The 25,450-nt window shown below is 41.2% G+C and overlaps 1 protein-coding gene across 3 annotated transcripts in view; it reads left to right on the forward strand.

Moving 5' to 3' along the window:
- thsd7aa (thrombospondin, type I, domain containing 7Aa) overlaps window positions 1–25,450 on the forward strand; it is a 209,529-nt gene that overhangs the window by 143,646 nt on the left and 40,433 nt on the right. For all 3 annotated transcript variants that reach the window (XM_031278516.2, XM_031278515.2, XM_035993166.1), the window contains exons 13-22: window positions 172–438; window positions 3,411–3,589; window positions 3,779–3,784; window positions 5,372–5,505; window positions 9,922–10,075; window positions 10,218–10,359; window positions 10,505–10,620; window positions 15,757–15,874; window positions 23,638–23,783; window positions 24,924–25,098. In XM_031278516.2, the coding sequence (XP_031134376.1) occupies window positions 172–438; window positions 3,411–3,589; window positions 3,779–3,784; window positions 5,372–5,505; window positions 9,922–10,075; window positions 10,218–10,359; window positions 10,505–10,620; window positions 15,757–15,874; window positions 23,638–23,783; window positions 24,924–25,098 (1,437 nt within the window). The remainder of the gene's footprint in view (window positions 1–171; window positions 439–3,410; window positions 3,590–3,778; window positions 3,785–5,371; window positions 5,506–9,921; window positions 10,076–10,217; window positions 10,360–10,504; window positions 10,621–15,756; window positions 15,875–23,637; window positions 23,784–24,923; window positions 25,099–25,450) is intronic.

Raw genomic sequence — 25,450 nt, forward strand, 5'->3', positions numbered from 1 at the left:
TCTATATGAAGATTCTTACAGTTCCACAGGGTACTGCCCAATCCAAGCAGGCTTCTACTGACAGCCACTAAGCAGCCTCAGTGTAACAGCACGGGGCTCCATGTCTTGCACTAGGACCAATAATCATGACGTGGCAAAAATGTAAGTATTTAATAAGTTTGTTTTTTGCAGGGAAGAGCAAAAAGCGTGACCAGTGTAAAAACAACCAGATGTATCCCCTGAGTGAGACCCAGTACTGCCCATGTAACAAATACAACGCCCAGCCTGTGGGCAACTGGTCGGACTGTGTGCTACCTGAGGGCGGTCGCATGGAGGGTCAACTAGGCATGAAGGTCCAAGGTGACATCAAGGAGTGTGGCCAAGGATATCGTTACCAGGCCATGGTGTGCTACGACCAGGACAACCGCATAGTGGAGAACTCTCGCTGCAACAGCCATGGTGAGTTTCCCATGCTCAAATTACACATTAACCCTAACCCTAACCCTTTGTCATGTGTAGAAACACCAGCATTTAAGCAGGATTTATGGTTCTGCAGGGGCTCTACGCAGAGCTTACGCTGTAGCCTGTGAATGTGGCCTGAGGTTTATACTTGCGTGTTGGTGTCGTTCTAGCGTATCTCTTTAAGAGAATAGCAGAGCCGGTATGTGTGTATGCTTGGGGAGTGCGTGGTAGAGCGAGTGAGAGAGTGACAGGGATTAGCTTCGGAGCGAGTAACGACTCCAGAGGTGTCTCCCCTGTGCTTTCTGACCACGGTCGAAAACCCTCTCCTTGATTTCATTATGTTTATGGAGAAGGAGAACCCAGAAATGAGTCGGGGGAAATGCAATGCAACTAAGCCAAGCGGAGCAATCACAGTTGTTGGGTCTGCGTTGCCACAACATGTAGTTACATTTTTTGAGAAGTTCACGTCAGGCTGTGACATGGACTACGCTGTAGGGTCCGGATCTACACGTACAGTACCTACGGCGTAGATTAATTTGATTTTGCATCATCCGTAAATAAGTAATAAGTAAATAAGGATTGCCCAATGGCAACTGACTGGTGTGCCATGTATTTTTCCATACAGAAGGCCACAAAAGATGCACCTGTTGTGTTCTCTAAATTAATTTTCTTATTTTGGAGGACCTTTTGGATACGACCAACCTTGTTGTTCTTGACAACCGATTGGGATGTAATGAGACTGGTGTGAAATCAACAGCATTTTGTTGTTTGTTCAAATGTCCAAAACAACCTATGTCTACATTTTCAAACTAGTCTGTTCTTAAAGGTCCCATGGCATGAAACTGTCACTTTATGAGGTTTTTTAACATTAATGAGTTCCCCCAGCCTGCCTATGGTCCCCCAGTGGCTAGAAAAGGTGATAGGTGTAAACCGAGCCCTGGGTATCCTGCTCTGCCTTTGAGAAAATGAAAGCTCAGATGGGCCGATCTGGAATCTTGCTCCTTATGATGTCATAAGGGGAAAGGTTACCTCCCCTTTCTCTGCTTTGCCCGCCCACAGAATTTGGCCCGCCCATGAGAAAGAGAGAGACATTATGGCTTGCAACAAGCGAAGCATGGCAGGTGGTCAAGGCCACACCCCCACCCTCCACCTTGCTCCACCTCTCTCCTCCTAAGCTACAGACACAGAAATGGCACGTCCTAAGGAAAGCTCATTGTGTCTAGTGGCTGTAATTCTGGACCAAGGCTGAATTTCGGGAAAGAGACTTCAGATACAGTATTAGGGGACCACTAAGGTCTATATAAAGAGACTTCAGATACAGTATTAGGGACCACTAAGGCCTATATAAAAGAGACTTCAGATACAGTATTAGGGGACCACTGAGGCCTATATAAAAGAGACTTCAGATACAGTATTAGGGGACCACTAAGGCTTATATAAAAGAGACTTCAGATACAGTATTAGGGGACCACTGAGGCCTATATAAAAGAGACTTCAGATACAGTATTAGGGGACCACTAAGGTCTATATAAAAGAGACTTCAGATACAGTATTAGGGGACCACTAAGGTCTATATAAAAGAGACTTCAGATACAGTATTAGGGGACCACTAAGGCCTATATAAAAGCATCCAAAAACCAGCATGTCATAGGACCTTTAAAGAATAGTTTATACCACCACAAAGCCTTACAGGGAGGAGAATATGGGGATCTTGGTTGTTACCCTTTCTCCTCCCAACACTCAACTTTGATTTCTTTAATCAGGACCACAGCCTAACCTCAACAAACTAAAATAAAATTGTATAAACAATAGAGATGACAGATTAGAAAATTATCAAATGTGTCTATTTTGTAAGGCTCATATGGGTTGTTGTGGAAGGCACAGACAATCAGCCTATTTTTGGATATAACGTATCTGAAAATGTGGACTTCAGAGGAGACGGAGCCTAAAATGGAACACAGCTTTTTACTACAAACTGTCTTCACAATGATCTTATTTTTAGTCATGCTGGGGGGGTCGCAGAAGAGAATGACTTTTTAATTTAAAGAGTGGTTGCCCCTCAACCACAAGATTGGCAGTTCAATCCCAGGCTTTTCCAACAACATGTCAAAGTGTCAATCTATAGCTGTCCACTGCTTCTAAAACTTAATAAATAAATTCAGTAATTGAATTTCACTGCATTGTACTGTCAATTTTACGCGACAAATAAGAATAAAGTTTCATTTTTTGTTCGTTTTTCAGTGAGCAATCTTGTCCAAATATTTGGGATCAGTCAGCCTCTTACACTGATCACATTTGACCCGGCTCAGTGTCAGTTATCAGTGCATCCTTTTATCAAAACTCCAGTGTAAATTCAATAATCAATAAGGGGAACTTGGGGATGTATTTGCTGCCAGCAGCCCAAATCTGTCAAGCCACTTTGCGTCAGCTGTATTAACATTCCACAGTATACTCCAACACAGGGAGAAAAGGGAATTAAGAATCACAGTGCTGTCACATTCTGCACCTTAGCCTTGGAAAATATAGAACACATCAAAGCACTGGGGGAATGAGCGTGTCTGTTTGCTCATTGAGAATTCCGTCTTGTCGTGAGTCAAAGCTTTGCTCCCAGTATGGGGCTGCTTGATGGTACCTGGCTGTAGCTGTTAAAAGATACTGGACTCAGAGTTGGTACAGCTGCTTGCTTTCTCTCAGATTTAGGAGTCTTTGATTGCTTCTCTAATGCTAGAGAGTATTGTGGGAGTGACATGATGAATGTTTGCTCCTTTTTGCTACTCCTGAAGATCAGTGATGTTCGATTTGTTTATTGAAGGAGTCAGGGAAAGCACTACATTGGTAAATCTGGAGTCACCATCAAGGAGTAATAGCGAGAATGCTTTCATGCCTGAGAAAAGTTTCGGATTGGTATAAGAAAGTTGGTTGTTATTATGTTGGCATATGTCAGTTTGTTATTATGTGATTGGTTACAGGGTACATTGAGGAGGCTTGCATCATTCCCTGTCCGTCTGACTGCAAACTGAGTGAGTGGTCCAACTGGTCGCGCTGCAGCAAGTCCTGCGGCAGTGGGGTCAAAGTTCGCTCCAAGTGGCTCAGAGAAAAGCCCTACAACGGCGGAAGACCATGCCCTAAACTGGACCATGTCAACCAGGTGAGAGAGGTCTCACTTTAAACTGTGACAAACAAATGCTTGTCTTAGTGAGGTTCGATGTGTTTCAGTATTTATTACCATTACTGTACCTTAAATGTATATTTCTGTTTAATTCCTCAGTACAATAATCTGACTTACTTATTTTATGTTGTTCCTTTCTCTTCTTTGATGAATGGATTCCATCAACAGGCTCAGGTAAGTACACTGTTTGTGTTTTTAACCCATTTATCAGTCGGAAATATTTTTTTTAACTTTGCCTTCACTTCACTTCTGAAATGTATTTTTCTTGTGTTTAGTCAACTTGTTAAAAAGAAAACAATAATTGTCTAATTTAGCTTGGATTTTAATCTAAAAATCTAAAAAAAAAAATCTTTCTGATAACTGCAGCTCAGTTCCAGATTTTAAAGTGCTCATATTATGCTCATTTTCAGGTTCATAATTGTATTTAGAGGTTGTACCAGAATAGGTTTATGTGGTTTAATTTTCAAAAAACACCATATTTTTGTTGTACTGAACATTGCTGCAGCTCCTCTTTTCACCCTGTGTGTTGAGTTCTCTGTTTTAACTACAGAGTGAGACCTCTCACTTCTGTTCCATCTTTGTTGGGAGTCGCACATGCTCAGTACCTAGGTAAGGACTACTAGCCAGTCAGAAGCAGAGTATGAGGGCGTGCCCTGACAGTAGCTAGGTAAGGACTACTAGCCAGTCAGAAGCAGAGTATGAGGGCGTGCCCTGACAGTAGCTAGGTAAGGACTACTAGCCAGTCAGAAGCAGAGTATGAGGGTTATGAGGGCGTGCCCTGACAGTACCTAGGTAAGGACTACTAGCCAGTCAGAAGCAGAGTATGAGGGCGTGCCATGCTAGCAGCTAGGAGAGCATTATAACGTGTGTTCCAAAGTGACCACGTTTGTCTCTGAAGTAAAGGCTGGACTACAATAGAGCTGTTTGGAGCAGTTTGTGAACAGTGTTTTCTGTTGGAGATGGTAAGTCCCTTTGGGGTGGACTTTGGGCTTTTTACCTTTGTAAACCTATAATGTGCACAAAAAGATATATAACACTATACAGGAAAGGGAAAAGCCGAAAAGCATAATATGAGCACTTTAAGGACACATACAATAGGGATGTCCAGATCCGATCACGTGATCGGAAATCAGGCCCGATCACGTGGTTTCAGACTCGATCGGAATCGGACGTTACCTCCCGATCAGGACTCGGATATATATGTATATATATTCTCATTATTTTTTAACACATCTATAGTTATGCGGTGGCACAGAGTTAGACCCTTTTGACTCCACACAGAAACAGCAACGCGTGCGGCATGACATCATTTTGTTGCAGAGACACTATTGGTTAAATGCCGGCAAAGTAGAACACGGAAGCAGCTTGAAGCGGAAAGCGCGAGTATGTCTGCGGTCTGGAGGTATTAAAAAGTTGATGACAACAACATTGCCGTAGCAAACTGTGAGATATGTAACAGAAGTGCTCTGTTTGTTAACAGAGTTGTTGAATGTTAAAATAAGGTGAATTAAATAAAAAATAAGGAACATCCTGGATCTGTTTTTTCGCTCTTCTTTATTCTTTTTTTATATATTATAGAAGTATCGGATCGGGACTCGGTATCGGTAGATACTCAAAATCAAATGACTCGGACTCGAGGGCAAAAAAACCTGATCGGGACACCCTTAACATACAAAATTCAGTTTACACCTTTTTTGTGTTTCTGAATACACATTACCTGAACAGAATCCAACATGTAAGTGTGGTGTTTGTGTGTGTCAGGTGTATGAGGTGGTGCCGTGCCTCAGTGACTGTGGCCAGTATGTCTGGCTGGCAGAGCCCTGGAGTGTGTGGAAGGTCAGCAATGTGGACCTAAAGGATAACTGTGGTGAAGGTGTTCAGACCAGGAAAGTCAGGTAAGATGAAACCATGTCTACTAGGCCTGTTTCAATCTGCATGCTGGTCTGTACTTGTGTTCTCATAAACCTTTGCAACAAAGACTGCATTTAGCCAATTAAGCCCTAAATGCCCAGAAGTGTTGTTGGCCCACCTGCTTTGTCAAGGATATACTGACTTGTGTGAACTTTGGGTTTACAAATATCCCAGCATGCACTACGATGATGGAAGAGAGACAAACTCATGTTACTGCAGTTATTTTCTTTCAGAAGACAAAATTATACATTTTATGTCATCATTTTACTTTGTTGTGATCAAATGTTAATGTCTTTTTAGGCACAACATATACAGAGTATAAATACCAATAAAATGACTAAACAAGCAAAAGCAGCAAGAAAAAACTATCAAGAAAAAAAGGGGTGAGGGTGGCAGCTGAGGTTAAAGCATTTAAATCTATAGATTATCAAGGGCAGCTGTTATATCCATCAATAATCATACTGTCTTTTGGCATCCTCAATTTATCTTTAGCTGTAATACATTCCAAATTTGCTATTCTATTAGAGGCCAGACTCCAGTAAATCTGCAAAGAGAGACTCGGGCTGTACCACATTTTTTTTCAACAATATCTTTATTGAATTTTTTATATAACAACCCTAGAGCTGAATAAAGGGATATTGTACAACAATATATCAAGTAGATACCAGACCAGCCCATCTCACCCTCCCTCCCACTCACTCCACCCCTACAGGTCCGACCATACATTCTTACAGAGTGTGTACCAAGTAAAAAAAAGAAAGAGTGAATACTAGCCTTCAGTATAACATAAAACAAAAAACAAAATAAGCCTAAACCAAAACTGTTGCAGAGGGGAGGTGCCTAGCAGGGATAGGTAGAAAAGAAATATAAAACAAAGAAAAAATAAAGCTAGAAACCGCACCAAATGTTGTATTAGCATGTTTAACCATCACCTGACATTGTGTAAATATAAAAGAATTATTGTATTGTGGGCACCATGTCCACATATGCTAGAAAACCACCCCAGATCTTTTGAAACTCTCCAGGTTTACCCTTCAAATTATACATAATCTTTTCACTTGGTATGCATAATGCCAGTTCATTCGTCCATCTAGCAAATGTAGGTGGTAATACATCTTTCCAATGCATAGCTATACATTTGGGGCTGTACCACATTTGAAAAAAAAAAAAATCTTTTTTTGCAGCTATATAGCCCGCAAACAACAGCTTACGTTGATTAAATGTAAAGCTGAAATGTGGTTTAGAAGACAGAGAGATGGATTTGGATCATAGTTCAACCCAGTCAAGTCTGATAGAGAATCATTAAAACATTTCCAAAAAAAATAGCAATACGAGGGCAATCTCAAAACATATGTAAAATGTCCCTGGACTATATACAGAACAAAAAGTACAGTTACTGGAAAAAAACTACAGTACACACATTTTATAATGTCTATAAAGCATAGTATAGGCCCTCTGGAATCAATCAATTGGAGTATGGAGTATTTTAAAGTATGTGATAAATTAGACCATATTGTATTCCAATCCAACCATAAATCACAAGCTCTCTATCCCAGGTCTTCATTACGAGCAACACATCAGTAGTTACCCACAGTTAATGATTATATAATCTAGAAAACAAACCACGAGAGCTTGCAAATAGATTCAAATATCTAAATAAAGGATGATCAGCCAGTGAAGACTGCCATGGCACTCCATATGTCTTGAGAGACAATGTTAATTGTAAATATGAGAAATGAGAGGAAATGAGAGGACCCTACACATCTGATTTCATAAAACGACAAACTACAATGCCCATAAGTGTGTAAATGTCTTGACTGGCACATTTGAAAATTGCTTTTTTCCTGATTGAAAATTAGAATTGTGGGCGCCTGAGTACTCACCTGGTACAGCGCGCGCCCATGTTCACTTCTCAACGCAGCAGCTGCGTGTTAAATAATTGTTTCAATACTTATGACTTTAGTGAGGAGTTGTCAGTCTTTAATAACGTTGCCCCTGGGCAGAGCAATGTCCAGGTTGACAGAAATAAGGTCCTGACACTCTTCAGAGGTATTAAGGAAAGGAAAAGTTCAGGGGTCTCATTTATAAACGTGGCGTACGCACAAAACGGGGCTGAAAATGTACGTACGCCCCTTCCCACGCAAAGGTTGTGATTTATAAAAAACAAACTTGACGGGAGAATGTGCGGTCCTCCACGCAAACTCTGACCCATGCGTACGCACATTTTGGAGACAATGGGAACTGGTGACGCAGATGGTGAGGTGGTGAACTGAAGTCAGACTGCAGAAAGTACATGTGGGAATAAAGATTACTCTTAATATTTTCAAGTATTAATGCCTCACGCACATTTTTTCACTCCATATCATCCAGGTTACCATGAAGGTTACATCCAGCAGTGTTATTTGCATTTGTACTGAGTGATAATTGTTCCATAAACACCTTGTAAAATACAAATCAAATCTTAAATCAAAACTCGTTAATATTTAATCGGCGCTGTCTCACCGTCACATTGTCCGCTACGGAGCGCAGGAGGAGGAGATGGCCCGACTGCATGGAATACAGGATAGCATTTAAATACCCTAGCATTAGATAACGGCAGAACACAGTGTAAAAAACTAAATATCTGTCTTTAATACTGTGCATATATCATCAAATGTCAAAGTCTGGAATACAGCTGTTAAGTTCTCGCGCAATCGTTACAATTAATGTCCTCGTTATCGGTCCGAACTTTAATACTGTTTGTGACAAAACCTGCATGAAGAAAAGTGTGTTTGCCTATTAGACTTTCATCTTCAAATTGTATCTTGGGGTGGGGGGGAATACCACTAGTTGATGCTGTGATTTTGGCAAGGTGTCTACATCACTCTAATTGTTGTAAACATATTAATACTAATAGTTTTTTTTTTTTTGGCTTTTTTTTTTAAAGTTTTTTCTACTTTATTCAACTGATGATATTATCTTTTTAGTGCATAAGAGATGATGGTATTGCAATTTTAGCTGTTCAGGCTGTTCATGTTTAACCTTGTGCTGCAGCTTTTAGGTTTATCTGACGGTATTCAATTCAGACTTGTGTCGCGTTGAAAGTTATACAGAAATGTTACCGGTCTGACATTGTAGGATTGCCGTGCGTATGGCTGGTAAAAGTGCCTCTCTAAAGGCGTGCTCACTATCAAGCCAACAAATATAATAAGCTGCAGCAGGCTAATCGCCCCTTCACCTCTTTTCAAATAATATATAATGTTAAGTACTGTCTTTAAGTATCTGGTAGTATTCCTTAAGGCTCTCAGCAAATATCTCCAGTCCAGTGGAGTCATCTCAACAAACCTTCATCAGCTTTGCACTTGACGAATCTCTTTGCTTCTCTGGGTAAAGTCCCTGCTTGCCTGTCATGTTGGATATGGAGCTTGGCCAGGAAACGCAGGCTGTGCTTTAGCTTCAGTTCCTGCAGGGCTTGCATCAGCTCGCGGAACTCGTGCCGTTGCTTGACAACCTCAGCTGTGTAATCTGGGAAGATTAGGACTCGCTGTCTGGTGTACTCCAGGGTCTGTCCTATTATCATCTCTTTCACCTGGTAGTTGTGGACCTGGGAAATGAATGTGCGAGGCCTGGCTCCCTCTGCGGGCTTTGGCTGTTGGGTAAGGTGTGCATGATCAATGACCTCTGGTTTTTGGAAATGAGGCTTGCCCTGCAAATGATAAGGGCGCTGATAAACTCTGTCGGTGTCCTCTTTTCTTCTTATTCTGGGATGCCGAAAATGTTTATGTTGTTGCGGCGAGAAAAGGTCATTAGCTTTGGCTTGCAGTCAAGTGTTTTCCACTTGTAGCTCATGTACGTTTGTATGTTCTCCATTACTGTCGGACCGTCTCAAGCCATAGAATCCATGGAATCCATTTGGACCGCTTCAGTAACAAATTTTGTGAAAATGTAGGAGATTTGAACAAATTTCAACAACCATTAAAATGGTTTCCAGAACTGCGACACCTTTTTCCACATTACACCGATGGGTTTTCCTTTAGAGTCTGACTCAACTTTATCTCCGCTAGCCATGGCACCATTTTGTTTTTACATGGGTTGGATTTCTGCATTTCCTGTGCTTTTTAAGTAGGTCTAGGCTATGTAGAGATGGATAACCAGGTTACAATAAGAGAGTAAACTCTGACTGAGAGTGGTTAAAAAAAAAAAAAAAAAAAAAAAAAAAACTTCTTCACCCTGTAGAGACATATTTACCATAGTAATGCATTAGCTCTTCACCAGGATATAGGTTGATCAAATCCAGAAAGGGCAGAGAGGTATTCCTACTGATCAATAGCTGAAATGACTAAAGATGCTGTAATTTCTGTCACAGATTGTGGTGTGTTTTGGAAGTACGCCAACCCTTACTTGAACCCCTTTGTCTTCAGATGTATGCTGAACACTATAGACGGGCCCTCTGAGCAGGTGGAGGACTACCTGTGTGATCCAGAGGAGATGCCTTTGGGGGCCCGCAACAGCCTGCTCCCCTGCCCCGAGGACTGTGTGCTATCAGACTGGGGAGCCTGGAGCCCATGCCCACTGGTATAAATTACATATTACTTTCTCTGTCAGTGCTTTGTGTCAAATGTCACTGTTACAAGTATTTGTGTGAATGCTGAGTCACGTGTGCTCATACTGTAAGACTATGTCTGAATAAGTCCTGATCCTTTCCTCTGCTCCTCAGCCATGCAGGGGGAACAGTACTCGAGAGAGGAGTGCTTCCCCGCTCCGCCAGCCTGGAGAGGAGAAGGAGTGTCCTCCGACTAAAGAGACAGAGCTCTGCAAACTCAACAGCAACTGCTTCCACTACTCCTACAACATCACTGGTGAGACTCAAATAGAGCCTCCACTATATGCAATTATCAAAGGCAGCAGAACTTACAGTATACATGAAGTCATGATTAAATACATTTATTGTTGGTGGTACATGACTTTGTGAGTTGTTTTTGCTGATGAACCGTCTCTCTGCAGATTGGAGTACCTGTCAGCTCAGTGACAGAGCAGTGTGCGGAAATGGCATCAAAACCCGAATGCTGGACTGTGTGCGTAGCGACAGCAAATCTGTAGACCTCAAGTTCTGTAAACAGGTGGGTTGTGTAGCATTTCCTGTTAAAGCCACTGTTTATTTTTTCGACAAAGAGCAAGGCAAGTCTGGCCATACATACCAGACGCCTATTTCTACACACCGGTCACAAAGCGATCCTTCTCCTCTCTCTCTCTCTCTCTCTCTCTCTCTCTCTCTCTCTCTCTCTCTCTCTCTCTCCCCGATAGAAAGAGACAGGATGAGTGGGGAAAACTGTGGTAATTGTAGCCTATATGTGGCTGTGTGTGTGTGTGTGTGTGTGACTCTCTCTGTCCGTCGGTCTCTCTCTCCGTGTGCCTGATCGCGTGTCTTGTTGTGAGAAGTCAAGACAGCCAAAATCACCATGAACCTGGCTGTTTTATTTTGAAATGTGTTTTATTTTTGTAAAGCATCCAGCTGCATTGTGGTCTTCCTGTATGTGATTATCTGCCTGGCTTGAAACATTCGCTCGCGTCTAGCGCAAGAAATAGAAGTTATGCCGAAACTGTCGCTGCAGCGCGAGGGCCGGTGTGAACGACATATTGAATAACATGGGCGCCGAAATAAAAATAGCTGCGCTACTCTGCTATATGCAACGCTTACACGCGCGGTGTGTTTTTGCTGTAAGAAGCATTACTTGTAGATTGTTCACGGTAGAAAATGCTGGTACAGAGTTAGAGACCCAAAAATGCTGACCAATCAGAGCAGACTGGGTTTTTTTGGGAGGGGAAACTAATAAAGTGTTTTTTGAACACTAAAGCATGTAAACATGTTCTAGTAGATAAACATCATAGAGCTGTAATGCATGTGCAAGTTAGTTCTCCCCCATAATTGTGAATGCCTGAATCCAGTTTCTCAACAGGCAGTTTATTACTGTAATTCAGAGCTAAGAAATGCATTTGTCTTTGATGGTGAGTCAGCTTACAACAACACTACATGTACCTCAAAACAGTGGCATAGGTCTTAACACTCTGCTCCAACTCCCCCTTTACACAACAAAAGAATAACACATATACAACCAATACCATGAAACAGGCAATATATACTCACAACGCCCATATGATGCGTACCAGTCTCGAAGCGTCAATTATGGGAGATATTCAGACCTCCGCCGTCACACAAACAATTTAAAACAATTAATTCAATTCAATTCAATTCAATGTTATTTATAGTATAAAATCATATGGCGTTATATATGTCACATTCCTGAGCAAGTAATTGTATGTTTTGAGAACAGAGAACTACGTTTTGAGCACAGAGAACTATATTTTGCAAACACATTACATTGCATTTGAACAGAAATTAACACGCAAAAAATAATCTAGTTTGAGTAAACAAAAACCTATTTCGTGCACAATAAATGTATTTGCATGTCTTTCTCTGCTCGCAGGTAGACGCTGCTGGGCTCCAGTCACGTCTCCCTCTCTCTCAACCTCTTCTCTCTACGCGCTCAACTCTAGACACGCTTGCTCAGATTTTCACAGCGTTACAAGTGTGCCACAAAACCAACCAATCGCAGAATCAAAAGGTCAATTCTGATTGGCTGTTCGTCTCCAATTAGATCGCAAGTAGCATGAAACACATACCTATGGGGAAACAGTCTTTGACACAACACTTGTGATTCCCCAGCAAGGGGTATCTCTGCTGTAGCCAGGGGGTACTTGGACAGATTGTGGAGCAGTTTAACTAATCAAAATAATAATTGAATTATAATGGATTTAAAACAATATATCAGCTAAAACAGCTCAACACATATATGTTTAAACATATAGCGAAGTAATCAATGGTAGAAATACACAGCTAAAAGTGGCCTACTGACTTAGCTAACAGTTGAAATGATTAGCTAAAAGTAATGGATGAATTTTGAAACATTAACCACACTTCAAGTAAAAGGCCTAGCTAGCTAGTAGAATTTCTGACCAAACCAACCTAAATGTTTACAGTTCAATTGCATGAAAATGTAAGAATATTCACTTTAATATGATAAATAGTGTGAACACATTGGGAGTTGATAGGGCGGGGTATGTGAGTTTATATGACAGGGCTGTGGGGGGACCTCAGACCAGAAGGGTTGGAAAGCACTGAGCTACAGTATTTTATATTATTGACCGACTGGTATATTACAGACATGCCTTAATAGTTGTGTTAATCACAATACCGTTGTTTGAATTACATATCTCCGTGTCTGACTATAACGTCATCCTTCACAAGCAATCTAACATTAGCCCAGCATGGATAAAGTCTATGCAGTCAACATATTCATCCGAACACACCTAAAATGTCACAATCCAGCCACTTGTAAGAAGTTTGTAATACTGGTTACATAGTTATCGTGTTTTATTAACCTTAATTCTGTTTGCCAAGGCTATATTTTATTGGCTTGCAAAGTAGCTATCCGTTGCTAACGCTAACGTTAGCTAGCTAATTTATGTCAAAAAGCAGTAGCTAACTAATGTTACTGCCAAGATATGGTTTCATTTTAAGACAGTGTAAACACATGAAAATACTTGACGAGTCTTACAACACCTCTCTGGTCTCATATCTTGGCAGTTAGCTAGCTAACGTTTCTGCTTTTTGAGATAAATTAGCGTTAGCAATGGATAGCTCCTTCGCAAGCTAATATAGCAACATAATTCAGGTTAATAAAATATGGTAATGTAACCAAAGTATTAAAAACTACTTACATGTGGCTATAGTGTGACAGGCCTACTGCTGTTCAGTCTCGCATTGCGAGACCTAACTTACTAGCTAGCTACTGTGCTGCGAGGCCTGTTCAGATGACATGTCGGCTGCAGTGTGCTAAATTAGCTAGACTGCTTGTGAAGGATGAGTCAAACTGACGTTAGTCACACAAGGAGATGTGAGTCAAACAAAACAACGGCGTTATAGTACATGCAAATATGAAGACATTTCTTTGATATAAGTCAATAATACAAAATACTGACCGAAATGTGTTTTAATCCAGTAACATTAGTCGAACAGCTCCACTGTAGTCAGTATTTGCTGTACCAACCATGGATGTATTAAGAGAACTGGATACAGTGTTCGGCGGGAAGCTCCGTACGTTCCAATGAGAGTGCTCAAAAGCGCATAAAGCAAACATGGAGCTCGGCTCTTCCGCATTGTTGGCCCATAACGCTGGTTGGCTCACGATGGGCATGCGCACTAGCAACAATTTGTTTGCGTTGTCGTAGCAACCGGTAGCAACATGCGCGTTCATGAGCTTCTCTGTCGTGTCTCTTACAAGTGGCGAACTCATGAACTCGCCGTTTCATTGTCTAAAATATTCACTAACGTTAAACACTGTGTTTTCGTTGTTCCCTATCGTTTACATGCTTAGCTAAATAAACGATAGATGTATTTAGCTAGACAACCAAGGAGATTTAATAATTATGTTATGCTACTAGCTAGCTACCTACTAACTAGCGCTAGCTAGCTGTTAGCCTGCAGTTTCGTGAACAGAGCTCATCCATGGCTTCAGCTCTCATCCACGTTACAAGCTTTACAGCATACAGCCCTCGGATGGATCATAAGAGAGAACCAAGGCGATGTAATCACTATGTTTGTAGTAACGTTATGTAGGCATATAGCTAGCTATGTATAGATCTTAATACAGCCATGCTAGCTACCCCTGATGTTAGCAACTAGCTAACTAGCCGATAGCCCGCCAGTTTGGGAAACGCTAATGACGTTACATCCACGTAGCTAACAGGCTTTACAGCAGCTACATACATACATCCCTGGGATGTATCATGACTTCATAAGATAATACCATGGAAGTATTCATAGAACACATGGTGAATTACAACCATTAGCTATATCCATTATTACAGCTAGCTACATGAGCTAGGGAGAACAGTCATGTGAGCGGGCGGGCACAGTCCCGCGGCTCTCATTGCGTCCACTATGCGCGTTCATCATGCCAAATTTAATAATTCTGGATTCGCTTCTAGTGAATGTTAAAAATGTTAAAAACGTAACGTTTTAAACAAGGACCCTTTCAGTGTTTGGGCTGGTAAGTTGATATACCCAGAAACAAATTATCCGCTGAAATATAGACGTTTCTTTCGCCATGCAAAGTCTATGTGAAAAGTCTTTCTGGGCCATGGGGTGCAGTACCACCGTTATCCGCTAAGCCCATGGTGGCTTTTAGACTTGGCGCTCTTCCTGGGGGCTTGGTACCAACAGGTGTTGACTGAAAAAGACTGTTTAGATTTTAGTTTCCTGCTACTTGCGATCTAATTGGAGGAGAACAGCCAATCAGAATTGACCTTTTCATTCTGCGATTGGTTGGTTTTGTGGCACACTTGTAACACTGTGAAAATCTGAGCGAGCGTGTCTAGAGTTGAGCGTGCAGAGTCAAGAGGTTGAGAGCGAGGGAGACATGACCGGAGCCCAGCAGCGTCTACCTGCGAGCAGAGAAAGACATGCAAATACATTTATTGTGCACGAAATAGGTTTTTGTTTACTCAAACTAAATTATTTTTTGCGTGTGTTAATTTCTGTTCAAAATGCAATGTAATGTGTTTGCAAAATATAGTTCTCTGTGCTCAAAACATACAATTACTCGCTCAGGAATGTGACACATATATAACGCCATAAAATCATATCAAGAGCTATCTCACAATTTACAGATAGAGTAGGTCTAGACCACACTCTATAACTTACAAAGACCAACAATTCTAGTAATTCCCCCAAGAGCAAGCATTTAGTGCGACAGGAAAAACTCCCTTTTAGGGAGAAACCTCGAGTGGTGAGGAAAATTTGATTCATGGCAGAAACCTCAGACAGACCCAGGCTGCCGGTTGGGGGGTACGATGAACAGTGGCAAGTATAGTAACAGTAAAGATAATGGAACTATGACTAGGAAGAAGTTGTAGTAGTTTGCGGCGTAGCAGGACACTGCATGGCGTAGCAGGGCATAATTCAGCAGTTAAAACAATAACAAAATATGAAAACAGCTAAATGAGAATAAGTGAGATAAAATACAATAATAAAAGTCAAGTGCAGTGTAAAAAAATGAACAATTCCTTTAAAAAGGCAGCATCAAAAAGAAAAGTCTGAGCTGAGTGTGTGGTTCATGAAAACTGAACGGCGCTTCTCTATGTAAATAAACATGAATAAATATAAAGAGGAAATAAAAACCTGTTTTCTCTTGCAGCTGGGCCTGGAGAGGAAGTGGCAGATGAATGCTTCCTGTGTTGTGGAATGTCCTGTCAACTGCCAGCTGTCTGACTGGTCACCATGGTCTCAGTGCACCCACTCCTGTGGGCTGGCAGGTATGTGTGTATAGTTCCATCCATACCACAGTAACCTTGTGCTTGGTCATGCTGAAGTTGAGTCTGTCCCAGAACAGATGACTGCATCTTATCCCCTAAAAATGGGGGTTTCAATTTGCTTCTACAGCTGGTGTGATTTCACAACACAATATGAGCAACCACAGGGTGATCTGATTCTGTCTGGCACTAGACAAATCCAACTGATTCATTCTCTGATTATAACTACCTTTTCTCCCATCACCGTGTAGTACAAAACTGTGTTATTTATGACAGATAATGTGCAGTTTTTATCCGGTGCAGATCCATAATGCAGGACACCATGACTCTTGATTATGGAATGAATTACTTAATTTGCCGGTTTATGTGAATTCAAGTTAACAGCTCTTGTCTTTTGTGGGACTCCTTTACGCACATGAAACAACTGATCATTGTCTGGTTTGGTCGAGACCAAGGTAAAACTGAGAGATGAGACAGAATAGCCCCCATCCAACCCTTGCACTGTACTCCACCTGTAACAGTTGATCCCAATAGTCACAATACATAGTGCTTGTTGCCATGTTTGTTGTCCAGAAAAAGGCATCCTTAAGTTTTGCATTTCCTTAAAGTTGAGATTGACTTTAAGTCAGGGTTGAACAATAAGGGTTGCCCGATGGCCTGGGGCAAGTAAAACTCCACGTCAGGCAACTAAATATAACAATCCACTTTCCCGTTTAGGCAAGCTAAAATACTTACAAAAAAATGATGTAATCGTGCTCTTGCCCCCCTCACTTTGCCAATGTGGGAGAATGCTTGTTGAATGATTTGATTTGAATGTGTCGGTGGCCAATCAAGAATTAAGTTGAGAAAGTTTCAAGCGTCCTGGAAAAAGGACTTTTCTTGGGTGGCAGTAGAGGATGTTGATGAAACAACTACAATGTTTTGCAAAGTTTGCCGCAAGTTTGAGTTCTAGGCAGAAAAAAGTGGATCATTTTGCAAAGGAATGTCTTCAATCAGAATTATAATTTGATAACGATTAATAAAAAAAAACTATTTGTAAAGGGGCCAGTAAAAAAGTAATGTTAAACCCTGCTTTAAGCAAACATGGACGGGTAGTCATTAAAGTGAAAATTTAAATAATTCCATGACTTCCATCTACTAAGGAAAATTGTGTGATGTAATTGAAACCATTTTCCACTCTTTAGGCCAAATAATTGGTATAATATATCTTTTAACATTGAGGGTTTAAATGTTTCATGTGGTTCACTAATGTGAATTGTTCAGAGGGGGTTTAAAGGTGCATCATACGGAAGACCACACATGTAGTTAAGAGTCTTTATTCTTTTACAAAGTAAACAGACACCCACTCAATAACAGCAGAAGTCTAGGACACTGTTCTTAAGGCCATAGTGTTACACAAAAATGAACTTTGGTCAAAATAGAATCACCGGAGCCTGAGATTTCCTGACATTTTAACCCCACTTTAGGTCAACCTCGAATTAACACTACATTTCCAATTATGCAACCAATAGCATTTTCTCAGTAGACCCTGCCTGTCTTGTGATATAACGCCTGTAGCGTTATATCACAAGATCTCTATCAGCAGATGCAGTTTGCCCTGTTGCTGTGGAGTAGTAGATGTTTTAAAATTACATTTTTCCAGAGGTTCAAAGGTTAATGTTAGCCTTGAAAAAAACAAATAGTTTAAAATAGTTTAAAGGTATAATATGTATGATTTTACAAAAAAAAACAATGTATAGATTAATACAACAGTAATCGCTCTGCTCTGTGTCATCTTAGTGTGGGAAGTGTGTGCAGATGAGCAGTGTTTGGCTTCCCTCCTTGGTACCAGCGCACAGAGCTCATCTCTATATTTACACAGCTTATCTATTTTCTTTCTCTAACAGCAGTTATGGGCCCTACAATGGTTAAAAACGACCTAGGCCTGTGTAAAAAACGAGTGCAATCTTTTTTAAAGTGATTAAAATAAATACCTCATTGTCCAAGAAGCAATACCAGGCAGCAGAGCAACCTTATTAAAGGAAATCAATCAAATCAATGTGTATCCAGGATCCTGTAGTTAAGACAATTCAGTTAATTCATTCAGTACCGGCACAACCTCTGGTTCACCTGGTGGCGTGTGTGTCCCATGTAGACTCAGTGCTTAGCGGCGGCCCTGGTTCGAATCTGGCCTGTGGCTCTTTGCTGCGTGTCATCCCCTCTCTCCCCCCTTTCCTGTCTCTCTACTGTTAGTCTATATCCACAATGTTCCACTTCCGGGATTGCTCTCGTTCTGCCGGAAATTCCACCAGATGTCACTCTTTTCGGATATCCTGTTACCTTCCACTTTTCTGTCCAATCTGAATTTTCTGTTGCACGACTAAAACAACCTTTGAATTTACACACGTTCCACCAAAATACGTTCCTTCCTGAGGCTATTTTGCAGTGGCACCGTTGCTCCGCTCGTGCTTAGCACCTCCGAAGACGACTGATTGGTTTAAAGAAATGCCATTAAACGAGTGCATGTTTTTCTCCCATCCCAGAATGCTGTGTGGACGAGCCAGACCCTCCTCTGCAGTGCTATGGAGGAAGGTCTGGCAATGCGAGACAACTCTACTGTTACTATCTTATAAAATCAATGCCCCCCAAAAAATGATCTTAATTCATTCAGTACCACGTATTGGCAAAACTCAATGCACACAGTAAAGCTGGCACCTAACCACACAGAGTCTGTGGAGCAGGTAAAAGCCCCGCTCCATGCTTGCTTATGTGACGCGTCATGTGTGGGACAATGTATTTCAGCTGAAGATGACACAGAGCTGGTTTATAATTGGCAAAGTATCCCTTTAACTACATTCAGAGGGACCCAGACAAATGGGGTCAGCGAGATTATTTTGAAGTATTCCAAAAGTAAATCCAAAGTATTTTGTATACTTTACTTGAGTAATCGAATGGAATACATATACATATTACATTTCACAGCATGTATACACTAATCTGCAGCGGAATCGTTTTAAAAGTACCCCTCCCAACAATGGTGATCCATCACTTCTGAAGGTTGGCAGTGATCAGCTCTCAGTTGTCGGCCTCTCTTACGGTAATGGTGGAAACCAGAAACACTTTATGATGTGAGAAACAATGGTGTTATAGCCCTAAACCAACTGAGTGATGGATAATAATCTCCTTGCATGTAATTCTATAGGATCAGGCCATTGATTGGCGGTCCATTACGAGTGTGTGCTCTGGGGCTCAGGGAGCACTCTGCTCTCCACGAGTCCTTGAGAAAAGCAGCAGCCAGAAGCAACAAGAGCAAATAGTAGATATGAAACCAATACAGGCTTTAGCTACTGTGGTAACCTTAATCTGTCCCCAGGCGAGAAGGATTTCTTTCCTTGTATGGAGGAACAGCTGGTAGGCCAAAGCAACAGAGGGCCTCCTCGCTTTCCTTCCTGTGTTTCTTTTTATCTCCAGGCTGGCTGCGAGGACATACTTTCCTGGAAGAGTTCATTCCTGTTCCTGAGCCAGGAATAGCAATGAGCTGGATTTGTGATTTCAAGCATACCTGGAAGCAGCAAGGTGCTGTTATCAATCAGGCGGTATAAAAACACCTATTTTCCTGGATGTGTCCAACCTGTGTGCATAGATAACCATGGCTTTGTGTGTTCTCCAGCCAAACACTGATAGTGACATCTGGCACAGGCTTCTCTTTTCCCCAGCAGCACTCACTGCCACCCACTGCTCAACCCCAAACGCTGCCATGGCCTCCCACAGGGAGACCACAGAAGCAGAAGAATCGTAATGGAGGACGATGACTGGTTTCTGTCGACATAAGGCACTAGCATCTTCTGCAAAGAAAGCAGTGAACGAAGCAGCACACAGACATGGCGGTGGAGATGGTGAACTTTGATTAAGATCTGGAGCCAAGAGAGATTTGTTTAGGATGTTTAATCAAATCCCAACAGTCATGGGGGATGCTTAGCCCCGGATGCAGCGACGGTGCCCTTCCAAAATAGATAGCAGAGATAGCGGAAGGAGATGGACATTAACGGATGTCAGGCTTTAATCCCAGAACTGTACATCCGTTACGCCAGACTAGTGTACAGATAACTACTAATTAATGTGTTAATTACCGAGCTTTAAATGTGTTTGTATTTTTGAACTTGGACAGAGCCATGCAAGCTGTTTGCCTCCTTGCTCTAGTTAAGGACATTGATATACATTTTTTCTTCTTACTTTTGGCAAGAAGGTGAATATGTGTATTTCCCCCAATGTTGAATTATTTCTTAGTTGTTAAGGGTTTTGCTCCCTTTGGAGAAAGGCAGACTGACTGTAGTACGACAGGCCTGGGCCATTCAAGAGTTGTTTTTTTTAATTGTCGCCCTGTTACACCCTGCTACGTCCTGCTACGCCCTCCAGTGCCCTGCTAAGCCATGAACTACTACAACTACTATTTCTAGTCATAGTTCCTTTATTGTGACTATTATTGCCACTGCTCATCACACCCCCAACCGGCACCATCAGACACCGCCTACCAAGAGCCTGGGTCTGTCCCAGGTTTCTCCCTAAAAGGAAGTTTTACTCGCCACTGTAGCACTAAATGCTTGCTCTTGAGGGAATTACTGAAATAGTTGGGTCTTTGTAAATTTTAGAGTGTGGTCTAGACCTACTCTATCTGTAAAGTGTCTTAAGATAACTCTTGTTATGATTTGATACTATAAATAAAATTGAATTGAATTGAAAATTGAAATACATAAAATTTAGTCAATGCAACAAGTTCAAGTTAAATCACTTGTATGCACCGCTTAAGGTCAAATCTGTTCTTACGACTGCTTATTGTTTTATAGTCACAGAGGATTTTAGAAGCTTCCTTTATTTATGCACATTGGTTGGTTTGTTGGAAGATGTACCGGCACCTGGTGAGACCTGCTGCTGGGGAAACATCACCCAGGGACTTGTTTCTGACAGTGTTCAACATCGTGACTTGGCAATAACAACCCTGGAAATCATATCAATTAATCCTGCCATACCATATTTGAATAATGATAGTTAATAATCTCTCTGAAAAAATGCCTAGAGCTCTGAGAATGACCTTTTTGAATTAGATCAAACACTTTTAACATGTATTGTCTCCATTTAAAATAATACTATCTAAAAAGAATACTAAATAATAATTGATCATCATTCAAATCAGTATTAATGCCAAAATGCTTTACAAAATCTACCTTTAAATGTACAAAGTTCTGTGGATTTTGAGACCTACTTTTCTATTTTGTCACTTGAAGTATTATTGCTGACTGGTGTATTTGTTTTAGGTTGCACGGTGGACAGAAACCACATGCATTCCCTTTGAGACAGCAGTTAATAGAGAGTTTTCACACATCCCTCCCCTGGGACACTTTGTTAAAATGCATAGTGAATTTGGTAAATGGCACTCCTACCATCCTGCCCTCTCGTATCCCCCAGCCTATAAGACAGCCCCTTGTTTCATTTTAACACAACAAAGGAATCTGAATATTTTAAAAATGGCTACAGGGAGTATGATAAAGCCCCAAAATTGCACCATAGATCAAGTAAGCTAAAAGAGAAGTGTAAATTATTACCCTGACACAGAAGAAAATGAAAGGAGAATCCAGACTTTATTCCTTAGAAAATAAGGGTACATATGAGTCACTTGAGAAATTCACCCAGATGTAGAGTAGAAATGGTACAAAAAAAGAACCATTACAGTGAAGGTCAAGATTCAGATGCAGTCCAATTGACTATGACACTACACAGTTACCTTGTAACCAACCACAGTGTTCCTCTGGTGGCTACTGTGCAACTTCGACTTAAATTGCCAAGTCATAGCCTTTATTTAACTCATCTACAGAGGGAACTAGGTCTTTATTTCTACTGTACCAAATCTCATTTTTCTTTACATTCAAAGCTTCTATTGAGAGATTTTTTTAACGAAGCTGCGTATGTCTATATATTTTATGACATCTGGCTCTCCGTGCCGCAGAGCTTCAGAGAGCCGGGGTTGAGAGCAGGCGGGCTGGCAGGTGCCAGATCTGTGCAGAGCACTGGAACAAAAACACAGACACATCACAGACAGTATGATAATAACATCCAAAACGCAAGATTCACTCTCAGTGGTTTCAGAACCGAAACGGACCTGTCTGTTATTTGAAAGCTGGGACCCGGGACACAGACCCGATGGCACAGATTTCACAGCTGATTATAATTAACAAGTTATCGTTTATTTTGCCTATTTTTGGATTAGCCGACGTAAGGCACTGCCAATGTGGCGACGGCCGGAGCCATCGGGAGCCCCACCCTTTGTGCTTCATTTTGGCTCTTTGGAAACCTATGGGTGACGTCACAGAGACTACGTCCATGTTTTATACAGTCTATGTCTGTGACTAGCATAAGATACTGTAGATCAGGACCCGACCTGGACCCGATTGACTGTATAAACTGGATCAAACCCTGTTAATGTGTCCTGCTTAGCTAACATGTAGTGCCTACAGGAATCTTTGTTTTCACCTGTTGATTCTGACAGGAACCACTAAGTTTCTGTCTGGGTGGCTGGGGCCCCCTCCCTTTTGTCCGCCCTCTCTCTTGCAGGGACACATTGCAGAAGACCACTAATTTGTATTGATATGTTTTCAGTTTGTAGTTAGTTGTTATTTCCTGTGTATATAGGTAGTGCAAATGCGTATTTAGGCACATACATATGTACAATATGTGGAGTCTTATGTCATAATGATAGGTCATAACATGATTGCCATCTGTGAGCCGCTTTAAGTTTTTTTTAATTCAATTCATCAGGTTTCATTCAATGGGTGGTATCAGTTTGGTTTAGTTCTGCAAGTGAGAGAGCCCAAATTTAAAATGTGGAAGAATTAGTGACGTGTGAAGCAAATAACATTAACTATGTTAAAGAAAGTTTACAGGGAATATCAAACAGGAAAGTTTTATTGGTGGGAAGAGTAACTTTCCGCGACAGTGACATTGGACCCCCTGGACAACAAGAAGAAACACAAAGACTAGGACTGCACAATAAATCACAATTTCATCAAAATCGCAATATGGACAATACAATATCAAGAGACAGATGTGTTGCATGTTCTGGCAATTTTTCAGTAAATGAACTGTCGACGACCCAGACTACATTCGGATTAATATACATTCTTCAGTTACAGAAGTCATCTCATTGGTGAGGTGCTTCTTTAAGTTAAACTGATATAGTGCCCTTACATTTGCATCATCTTTTTTATTTTTTCTGTGTTGTGAGTATGATATGACAGGAAATGTTCATTATGCTGAATTAACCATGTGAACTAGAGTGATTTCACTCTACAGTGTTTTTTTACTTGGCCTTTATTTATTCATGCTGGCCGTCATTTGAATCCCAGCTTTGATTTGAGAATCTACTGTAGCTCCAGTGGTAGACGGCCCAAAGGTGGGCGCCTGGGTAGCTCACCTGGTAGAGCATGCCGACCCCTACACAGAGGCTCACTCCTCAATGCAGCGACCGCGGGTTTGGGTTCGAACCTGTAGTCCTTTGCTGCTTGTCATTACTCTTCTCTCTCCCCTTTCATGTCTAAGCTGTCCTGTCACAAATAAAGGCCTAAAATGCCACAAAAAAAAAGGCCTAGAGGTCACTTTGACAGACAATATAGTATTCCAAATCATTTCAAACATTCATACTCTTCCAGCTGCTCCGACCTGTCTTCCTCATCTCAGTCAACGTCCTTATCAATAAATAATTCATTTTTTTCTTGTTTTTATCTGCTGTTCTGCAGGCAAGCTGTGGCGGAGGCGGACAGTGATCCAGGCTCCCCAGGGCGACGGGAGGCCCTGTCTGTCCCAGATGGAGCAGTGGAAGCCCTGCCTGGTGAAGCCCTGCTACAGCTGGAGATACAGCGCCTGGTCTGACTGCAAGTCTGAGGTCAGTTGGCCTCCATCCCTCTTTCTGTTAGAAAACTCCATCACGTTTGGCTAATATTGTCTGAGCAGCTTCACTACACTATTGGGACAGTTGTAGTTTTTCCTTCATCAGCATCAGTATTTAAAATTGTTGAAGAAATTCGGCATGAGGAAATAACATTTAAAGGGAGTTTGTATGTGACTATAGAGATCTTTACATTATTCTGTTCACATAAGTTATACATATTAAATATATATTGGGGTTTTAAGGTCAAATCCAAAACATATAAATATTTCTATTAACCTTTAAAATCCCATATCAATACACCCAGATAAATTTTTACAATTACAGTATATACTGTAGCAATGAATAATGTAACATGTGCATAATGTGATAGTGAAACAAGGTGTACTTACAGTACATTCCCATAATATTATCTTACAAACTGGCATTTATTACTGAACATGGGCTGTGAGAGATTGTTTAACTGCTATGTCATAATGGCTAATAATATAACCACTAAAATCAATGAAAGAAAAAACCATTATTTATTTTAACAACAGTCCTAGAGGCTGCACGTCACAATACATTGACAATGTTGCTACCCTTAAAAGAGTACTCTACAGATTTAGCATTGTGCTCTTACAACACTGTCAGACTCACGGGGACATGGACAGGTAAGGCATTGTTGTTCGATGTTTGTAGAGAGAGAGAGAGAGAGAGAGAGAGAGAGAGAGAGAGAGAGAGAGAGAGAGAGAGAGAGAGAGAGAGAGAGAGAGAAGCGGTGGTCAAGCGAGCTAGGAATTGAAAGAGAGAAAGCACCGAACAAAGCAGTGAATCGGAGGAATAAAACGTTATTTTCTAATTGTTTCATGGCGGTTGCGTTCTGAACTCCCACCAATGCACAACCCTGCGGGAAGGTACCACATTGCCCGATTTTGTGTGAATGCAGGAAGAGTCAATGCAAATCACTCATGTGAAATAACCCAAACTGTACTAACTTTAGCTAAGAAAAAAAGCTTAAAAACCTCTGAAGACCCAGTTAGTGTGAACAGTGAGCTAGCTATTCATGATAACATTTGCTGCTTGAGCTAAAAATGCCCTTTGTATAAAGTTGTGTTTGACTCATACAGTACATTTATTTCTTCTCTTTTCCATCAGGGGGCGAGGTGTGGCGAAGGCCTGCGCTTCAGGAATGTGTCATGCTTTGTGTCGAATGGCTCAGGTCAGCAGGACAGCATCCTGGTGGATGATGAGCTGTGTGGAGATTTGGAGCCCTCAGTGGATGGAGACACACAGATCGTTCTGCAGGAAACCTGTACTGTACCCTGTCCAGGTAAGAAGATAATACAGGCTGCTACAGGGAGAGAGAGGGAGGTCCCAGAGTAGTGAAATAAAAGTTTACAGGTATAATCACAGCAAAAATCCTCACACCATACAACAAAAATATCCCTGCTTATTCTAAAGGAGTATTTCAAATTATTACAACTTACTCTTATGCACTTTTGGCCATCGTTCCAATCAGTAGTAAAAAAAAAAATGTACTCAGAGTACAGAAATCCAGTCTAGAAACACAAGCAGTCAGACGATCGCCCAGGTTAGCCAAACCGAAAGATCCAAGCTGTATTATTATGTAAGTTCCTCTTGACTACCTGAGCTTACTGCATTCTTGCCATATCATGAAATCA

This window comes from Sander lucioperca, chromosome 16, assembly GCF_008315115.2.
Source record: "Sander lucioperca isolate FBNREF2018 chromosome 16, SLUC_FBN_1.2, whole genome shotgun sequence".
Lineage (NCBI taxonomy): Eukaryota > Metazoa > Chordata > Actinopteri > Perciformes > Percidae > Sander > Sander lucioperca.